Source organism: Pipistrellus hanaki (assembly GCF_964339955.1).
Source record: "Pipistrellus hanaki genome assembly, chromosome: 1".
NCBI lineage: Eukaryota > Metazoa > Chordata > Mammalia > Chiroptera > Vespertilionidae > Pipistrellus > Pipistrellus hanaki.
In genome coordinates this window covers 34,819,218-34,827,874 of record NC_140503.1, presented here as the reverse complement: position 1 = coordinate 34,827,874, position 8,657 = coordinate 34,819,218, and the positions used below count along the sequence as shown (strand labels likewise).

Sequence of the window (8,657 nt, the reverse complement as noted above, 5' to 3'; positions counted from 1 at the left end):
TTAGACAAAGGGTGTTGAATGCTGGATGGAAGGTTATAGATGCGATTCTTTTCTTCCCAGCCCTTTCTTAGGGTCACAGCCAACCAGTCACTGTTTATGCATAGGGTAGCTTTTGCAGTATTTATTTCTTTAAATATTTAATAGTCTTGAGAGACAGTGACTGGCAGTGCTATGTAGAGTTTCTAGCATGTTTTGAATGCTTAATAACTAGCAACGATAAAACCCTGCATGATGAAAACAGCAGCCAGTACACCTATTACACTCTAAAATGTTTTAAAGCCACAGAAAGAACTACCCTGTTTCCCTGAAAATAAGATAGTGTCTTATATTAATTTTTTTCTCCCAAAGTTGCGCTAGGTCTTATTTTCAGGGGATGTCTTATCTTTCCATGCACTAGGTCTTATTTTCGGAGGATGTCTTATTTTCGGGGAAACACGGTATTTAGAAAAGTATAAAAAGCAAACATAGTGCTTTGACTTCATAATAGCAATAAAGAAACATTTATAGTCACTAAAAAGTTCAAATTTCCTCTTAAATTCCTTAAGGAATCCAGGGAAAGCATGGGAAAAGTGGACAGAGCATGGATTTGAAAATAAAACAAAAACACAACAAACTTTTTTTTTTGTACCATATGGAAACCTGCTATGGAGGAACCCGTACAGCTACATCCTGTACAGTGTCGGGGTGCTCCAAGCGCCTTCAAAACTCCCTCCAATCCAGCACCCATTGGCAAAGCGCTCCCCCTTGGTAGACACCTTCAAGTTTTGAAGGAGTTTGGTTTGGGAAGAGGAAGCACGCGGGTGCCTGTGTGCGCGACACCCCCAGATGGAAGCCAGGACACAGTGACCCCGGGGAGACACGTGCCCTCGCGCCCCCAGAGGACGTTCTTTGTGACGTCCCGGCCGCGGACGCGGTTGCCTAGGAGCCCGGCCCGCCGCCTCCGGGAGCCCGCGCCGCCGGACCGGCCGGGGACCCCGCAGAGCTGTAAGTTCGGGAGGGAAGCGCGGAGGGAAAAACAGAACTGCTCCTTTAAGAACTTCCTTTCCCTTTTACTCTCTGTTTACATAACACGGGGGCCGGCCCGCCGCGGGGCCCGGCGGGGGCGGCGGAGAGCGGGCGCGGGTGGCCCCACGCACCGGGGGCGGGAGCGCCGCGCGGGCCGGGGAAGCCGGTGCCGGCGGGGGCGGGGCGGCTCCCACCTGCCCGCGCGGCGGGGCGGCTCCGCGGCCCGGCCCCCGCCCCTCCCCCGCCGCTGCCCCCGCCCTCCGCCCTCGCGGCTCCCTCCCGCCCGCTCGCCCTCCTCCCTCCCGCGGGGCTCCGGCGGCGGCGCTCTGCGCGGGCAGGTTCCCCTGCCGCCCGGTCCCATTCGGTCCCATTCGTCGCCTGGTCTGGCTCGGGGCGGCCGCGGCTCGCGGAGCTCTCGGGCGCCCGGCGGGGCAGCCGCGCAGCCACGACGGAGCAGCCTCGGGACTGGCCGCCCCGCGCCCCCTTGGCCGCCGTGCCCTTCCCCGGCGCGCTCACCCCCTTCTCGGGATGGGATGGTAGCGGGGGCGCCGACTCGGCGGCGGGGATCGCGGCGGCGGAGGAGGCGGCGGCGGCGGCCGAGCGGGGCTCCATGTTTTCCCCCGGCCAGGAGGAGCACTGCGCCCCCGGCAAGGAGCCGGTGAAATACGGGGAGCTGGTGGTCCTGGGGTGAGTCTGGGCATCCCCGACCTGGGGGAGCCGGGGGCGGTTGGCGAGCGCTCCGGGCCGGCTGGGCGCCCGCATTCCCCGAGCGGGGCCGGTGTGGGGGGCTCGGGCGCGCTCTGGGGACCCCCGGGGGCGCTCTCTGGGGATCCCCCCGGGGCGCTCTCCGGGGACCCCCCTGGGGCGCTCTCCCGGGTCCTCGGGGGCGCTCTCCGGGGACCCCCCGGGCACTCCCCGGGGACCCCCGGGCGCTGGGAGCGGCGGGAGCGGCTCGGAGGGCTGGGACGGCGGCCGCTAAGGCGGGAGCGGGGATGCGCTCTCCGCGCGGGGGACGGCGGCAGCGGGAGGGATGGGGGGAGCGGGGCCGCCCCGGAGGCGGCGGCGGGGAGCGGGGCGCCCCCACGCTCCCCGGGACGCGGGGCCGGAATCTGCGGTCCAACTGCGGGGCAGGAGCTCGACTTCCCCGAGCGCGCCGGGCCGCGGGGGTCGGTTGGGGCCGGGGCTGAACGGCCACCGTGTCGGGCTCTTCGCCGCGTCGCACTCGAGACCCTCCCCCCCCCCCCCCGCCATTGGCGGAACGGGGAGGCCGGGAGGCCCGGCCCAGGTCCCGGGTCCCGCTCTCCGCGGCCGGGCCCGGCCTGGCGCTGCCCGGGGCGGAGTGTGATGGTTGCGGTGTCCGCGGGCCGCCCCGCCGCGGGCAGTGAACTGTCTGTGACCCGGCGACGGCGGGCGGCGGGCGGGCGGGCGGGCCCGGGCTGTCCGCGCCGGGGCGGCCGGAGGGAGGGACGCGGCGGCCGGGCCGCACCCCCTCCGCCTCCCGCCCGGGCCGCGGCCCCGCCGAACTCCTCCGGGCGGCGGGGAGCTCGCCCGCCTCGCCCCCCTCTCCGCGGGTGGAAACCGCATACGAAGATAGTAATTATCTGCCCTCGTTAAACGGCCGCGATTAGAGACTTCAGCTACTTCCTGAGTTTCCTTGTGACATTTCTATTGTTTACCCCGAACCCGCCGGGAGGGAGGCTCTGCCCCGCGGAAGCCGGGTCCCATGGGCAGTGCAAGGGGAGCGGGATGGAGACGGGGAAGTCCATGCAAGAACTCGGGGAAGGGGCCACTTGGGTTTAGTACCGGGGCAGGAAGGATTTTTATCTTATTTTCATTTTTTCCTTTGGATGTGTCACTCCTGGGAACTCGAGCTTTTGTCCTGCTCCGTTGAAAGACCAGTATTCAGAACATCCTGGGTGTGATGAGCAGGCTTAGCACACATGTGAGAGAGACCAAGGGTATGGGAAAACTCAGAACTCTGACAAAAGTGTTTGATAACCGAAGAGCTTGAAGTAAGTGCCGACTGAAACATAATTGCAGAGAGAATTTTTAAGAGAAGCTTCCAGATACAGTAACAGCCCAAAGTTGCCTAGTCCTCCTCACTTTGGTTGCTACAGGTTTAAGTGCATTCTTATTGGAAATGTCTCTGCCTCTTTTGAAGCTGTGCGCAGCGAAGCGTTTTCTTTTCTTTTCTTTTTTTCTTTTTTTCTCACCTGCATCCAATTGCACTTAAAAGACAGATGTTAGGGTTCCCTGGAAGGAGGGAGGGATGACGGGGGGGGGGGGGGGGGGGGGAGCGGAGCCAGAGTTTAGCTTGTCTTATGTAACCTCCAGCCCAACCTAATTTTGTGGAGTTTGGTTTTGTTTCTGTGGCTGGCTTCAAAGTATGTTTAACATTGTGAACCTGACAGGAAAGATTAACTTATGCCAGAACTTTTATTTCATTATTTCCTTTTGAGGAAATCGTTGCTGAGATCTTTTAGAAAAGCAGTGTGTGAGTGGGCCTGGAGAGGTTTTGTGTTCATAGCTGGAAGTGCAGGGCATTTCAAAGCCCTGAAAAGGATTTATAACCTGGATTGTCCTGGTATCACAGGCTTATGCTAACGTAGGCTCTGTAAATGCATGCATGGTCAATTGCCTGTGCTCTGTCCTTTACTGATGCTTTTCCAGGAGACCCTGAGTATGATATAATTGCCATTTAGCAGACACTCAGCAGTTATGTACACACCCACTGTGTGCCAGCACTGTGCAGGCGCTGAGGATTAGCAGTGAACAAGGAGCTTTCATGATAGTGTGGTGTGGCAGGCATAAACAGGACAAAAACCGCACATGTAAACAAATGAATAATAAATGACAACTCAGGGGTTGCCAAATGGTCAACAGAAGTGGGTTAACTGCCGAAGCTGGTTTGGCACAGTGTTAGAGCGTTGGTCTGCGGACTGAAAGGTCCAGGGTTCGATTCCGGTTAGGGGCATGTACCTTGGTTGTGGGCACATCCCGGGTAGGGGGTGTGCAAGAGGCAGCTGGTTGATGTTTCTCTCTCATTGATGTTTCTAGCTCTCTATCTCTCTCCCTTTCTCTCTGTTAAAAATCAATAAAACATATTTAAAAAAAGAAAAGAAAAAGAAGTGGGTTAACTTAGGAAATTTATGCTCTAGGCAGGTACTGCATTCTTTAGCTAGGAGGTCAGGGCAGGTCTCTGAGGAAGTGAACTGTGAGTTGAGACCAGACTGCTAAGAAGATGCTAGTTTGGTTTTTGAATACTTGAAAAGAATTGTGGTCTTTTCTTTTGTGAGAGTAGGTTTGTGACTTTCTAGCAGTATTGAACACATTGAAGAATGCTGGGCGGGGGACCATGGGTAAGAGTTTTAAAAGACCCTTAGGACTTGAAACAGTGCCTTCCCTCTTAAAACAAAAACAGTCAAATAAACATTAGTATCAACTTTGCATGCCTGAGCAGGGAGGACATACATACTGGTAAATAGAGAATTTCTAGTAGATTTTCTTATCGATAACATTTACCTTGATAGAAGCTTTTGCTTATAACATGCAGTACCTTCTTTTTGGAAACTGTTGTGGGACACTCCTTTTTTTGTTCTCTTCTAAATTTCATAGTAAAATGTCACTGAGAAATCCTGGAGTGCAGACTGAGGAATTGTGTATGTCTATGCAGTGTGTGTGTGTGTGTGTGTGTGTGTGTGTATCTGTGAGGAGCTATATTATGTATATGTCTGTGTCCACGTAGAAATAGTTCTGTATCTTTTCATGTGTTACACAATATTAAGGGAATTTCCAGGTAGGTAGGATTTTAGTATAGTCATTACTTTCTTGGCAGGTAAGTGGAATTGACTTATTTCATGACTCCAACCAGTAAATGTATCATAGTTACAACTCTTTGTTGTGTCCATGATGGAATTAGAGGTAGAGAAAATGATTGGTCTGTCATTGGTTTAAACCAAACTACGCTGTGACAGTTGGGGAAGTGTGTCAGAATTTGAGAGGCAGTTCGGTGTATTGAAAAGAACATCTAGGAGACCTAGGTTTTATAACTCCATTCTTGCAGAAAGGTTTTGTGACTTTGGCTTAGCCCCCCACTTTGTCTCTGTTTCTCTGGGGCACTAATGACATATGATCAAGATCAATAGTCTTCCTGGTCTGTAACCTGTAATATTGTTCATTGTCTGAAAGGTGGAAAATGTGTAATTAACATATTCTGGGTAACTGGGCTTGTGTTGATTCTGTATATTTGTGAGCTGACAGTGCTAGAATTTGAATGGGAACTTCCTTTAAAAAGTAGAAAAGACCAATACTGCGAATGTTTTTTTTTTATGAAGTAGATATACAAGATAGGCCTTTTTTTTTTTTTTTTTTTTTAAGTTGTAGTGGTATACATACCAGGTATATATGGCTCATTGGTGCTAGTTTATACACAAGGGCATTTAAATTTTGTAAAATTTTCTGTTCCATGTTTACGAAAGGCATTGATGTTTTGAAATTAAGTAGGCTGAAATAGCTAGAATAAGGAAGAGACTACCTGATAGAATTTTAAAACTGGAAGGAGCCAAAGAAATGATACATGTTCTGCCCTTTTATTTTGCTGACGGAGAAACTGAGGCTCTAGGAAGGAAGATTTTTTTCAAGTTCATAGCTGATTGAGGGCACTACACTGCCAGGTCACTTCAGTGCTCTCAGTTCCTCAGAGTTTCAGGGTTTTATTGTAAATTGCACAAGGGGAACTGAATTCCTATTGGATTCAGCTTGAAGCATATATGCTCTTGCTGACTAATGGCCCTTCCTCGTTTTTGGGAAGATGTTGCTTATACTTTTAGTTTTCTAACCTCACAGTTGAATGGATAGTGTATTTTTGCAGGGCTTTACTTTTCATTTGATGCTTCACAAATGTATTTTTATTGGCTCTTTCAACCGAGGGTTTTTAACCTAGGGTCCACAGATGCAATCCAGGGAGTCCTTGAACATGGATGGGGGAAAATGGCACCTCTGTTTTCACTATAACTCAAACTGAAATTTAGCATTTCACTAAATTACGGGAATAGGCAACAAACAGACTTGCTGCTAGATTTGTCACTTACTGCATTGATACAGAGTACATATACTATTTTACCACAATTTAAAACTATCTTGATAACTGAATATAATCAACTTCACTTGTTATCCTTCATATTTTACTTTATGCCTTTAAAAACATTTTTCTTAGAAGGGCTCAGCAGGTTTTACCAGACTGCCAGTGGGATCCTTGGCACAAAAAAAAGGGTTAAAAACCTCTACAAATGAAGGCTTATAAATATGACAGAAAATGAATTTTAGTAGAAACTGACCAAGGCCCGCATAAAAGTCAGGGAGTACCTGCCTTTTTTTCTTTGGATGGTGCAGCATCCTATCAGAGGAGACAAAGAGGACTGTTGCTTGAAGAGTTTATGGTCTTCACTTCTTTTAATAAGCAGCTCCTGATTTCTAGGAGCTGGTTTTGTTTTAACCTTGGTACTTTGCTTCGACTCCCCCTCCCCTTGGAGTAATAAGAAACCTTAAAATATTCTCTAACACTTTCCCTTTTCTCATCCTCTCTAATTTGGGCCTGAAGACATCAGACACTAGTATCTTTGCTAAACTAAAAGAGGCCTTTGAAAAAAAATATTTTTAATAAAACAAAACCTTTACTGTCACTCAGTGTCTGGGCTGTGGGGTGATCTGAAGAGCTCAGATCTGTCGGTGTGGATGGAGTGTCTAATTCTGTAGGCTATTATGGGTCATGATGTTCCAACTTTGGGTTGCTATATATTCCTTTACTAACTTTAGCCTTGTTTGGGGTATGTGGCTGTCTGTATGATTTCAAGTCTGGCTTGCTCTGATTTGTTTCTCTGACACACCAAAACTGAAACCTTCACTAGGACTTTTCATTTTTGGTTGTATTTTATCATGCAATCAACATTGGGGGATATTTTATGTAAACAAAAATAAAACCAGGTTGATTCAGGTCCCAGCAACTTTACCAAACATGTTTTATGCAAAAGATAAAGCTCGTATACAGAAAACACCAGCAAACTGAAAAACATACCAGTTGCTATATTTGAGGGAGACTAACATTGCCACTTGGGGCAGTGGTTTTGTAGCAGCAGTGGCCTCCCCAAAGTATGTGTGTGAGGCTGTAGATGGGCTTTTGAATGGAGACCACAGCAACTTTGTGAACTTCATTGGTATGGGAGAAAAAGGTATTTTTAACCTCTTTCAGCTTAATTAAAGGTTCTCCGGGGGTGTGCAGAATCTGTTTTATAAAAAGAAAAGTGAGGATAAGAATTATTTCATTATTAGTTCTTATTAGGCTTATGGCCACCTTCATCTTCTGGAAAATAAAATGAGAGCAGAAAGTGCTTCATATTTCCTAGTTTTATCTAAATCAGCTATTTTCAACCACTGTCCCAACTACCTCATGTGATGATCAATTTTGAGGTTGTTACCAGTAATTTATGATAAGTAATAAATAATAAACTGTGGGATCTTTCAAATGATTCAGAGATGTCCTTTTAATAATGTCACTTTTTTTTACCCACTTGTATTCTGATATGTTTTCTCAAGTGGGAGAGAAAGGGTTGTTACATTAAGCAAGCCAGGAATTTATTCATTCAACAAATATTTATTGCGCGTCTACTCTTCCGCACACGGGGAATACTAGTATAGCTAGACAAGCCTATGTTTCCTGCCCTCGTCAATTGTTAATTGCTATCTCATTCTTGTCACAGCCCCTTAGTGAAGAGCCATTACTGATATACAGTTCATTAATGTCTTCCTTTATAATATATGAGCATCTACATTCTGTGTTCAATGCAGTGGTGAGTAAGGCAGGGCTGGTTGTTTTCTGTGGAGCCTACATTTCAGTGAGGAAGATAGAAAGCAATTTAGAACATAAACTATGATGGGGGACACATTAGCAGGACCATCTAACCCTGTGCCAGGATAAGAAGACAGTGGCCTGTGGAGGTGAGAGGGAGATGGTGCTGTAGGAGGAGGAGACACCTTATTATTCTAAGGCCTAGAGGTGAGTGCTTCTAATGCTCCTCTGAGGACCAGAGAAGAGTGGCAGAATGAACTAAGAGAATGAGAATGGGGGGACAGGTCATGAAAGGCTTAAACGTTATTGGAAGGATTTGGGATTTTATCTTAAGGCCATGGGAGACTAGCTGGTGGGAAAAGCAAAGAGGGATGCAATGAGAAGTGAAGGGAGAAGCCGAGGCTGGGGCCCAGAGGCATGCAAAGAGAGAACCAGAATGTGAGCCGGCAGGCAGCTGTCCTGGTTCCAGTTTCTGGTTCTGGTCCCCTGTGAGACCTTGTTACTGCCCCTTCCCAGAGTTCTGTGTGATGGGCCATTTGGTCACTCAGTGACCAGCACTGCCCTAGGCACTGGACCACATACAGCAGCAAATGAGATAGACTATGACCCTGCCTGTGTAGATGGTGACAGTTGAGCCAGCAAACGGGTAGATAAAACATTTAATCTCAGAGAGTGCTGTGAGGAAAACAAAGCTGGATAAAGGAGAAGTGATTGGGCAGGCAGGAGTGGGATTAATGGGGTAAAGTGCTAGGGATAAGGTAGTGGGAGGGGGCTTATACACAGAATACTCAGGAAACGCTTTTTTGAG

The 8,657-nt window shown here is 49.0% G+C and overlaps 1 protein-coding gene across 2 annotated transcripts in view; it reads left to right on the top strand.

Annotated features, from left to right (window-relative positions):
• The first annotated feature begins 1,259 nt into the window (after window positions 1-1,259).
• Window positions 1,260-8,657, top strand: part of PELI2 (pellino E3 ubiquitin protein ligase family member 2) — a 145,418-nt gene continuing 138,020 nt past the window's right edge. The window contains exon 1 of one of the 2 annotated variants that reach the window (XM_084893908.1): window positions 1,260-1,692. In XM_084893908.1, coding sequence (XP_084750034.1) covers window positions 1,616-1,692 — 77 coding nt within the window. In that variant the 5' untranslated portion in view covers window positions 1,260-1,615. The remainder of the gene's footprint in view (window positions 1,693-8,657) is intronic. The other variant, XM_084893907.1, reaches the window with a different exon arrangement.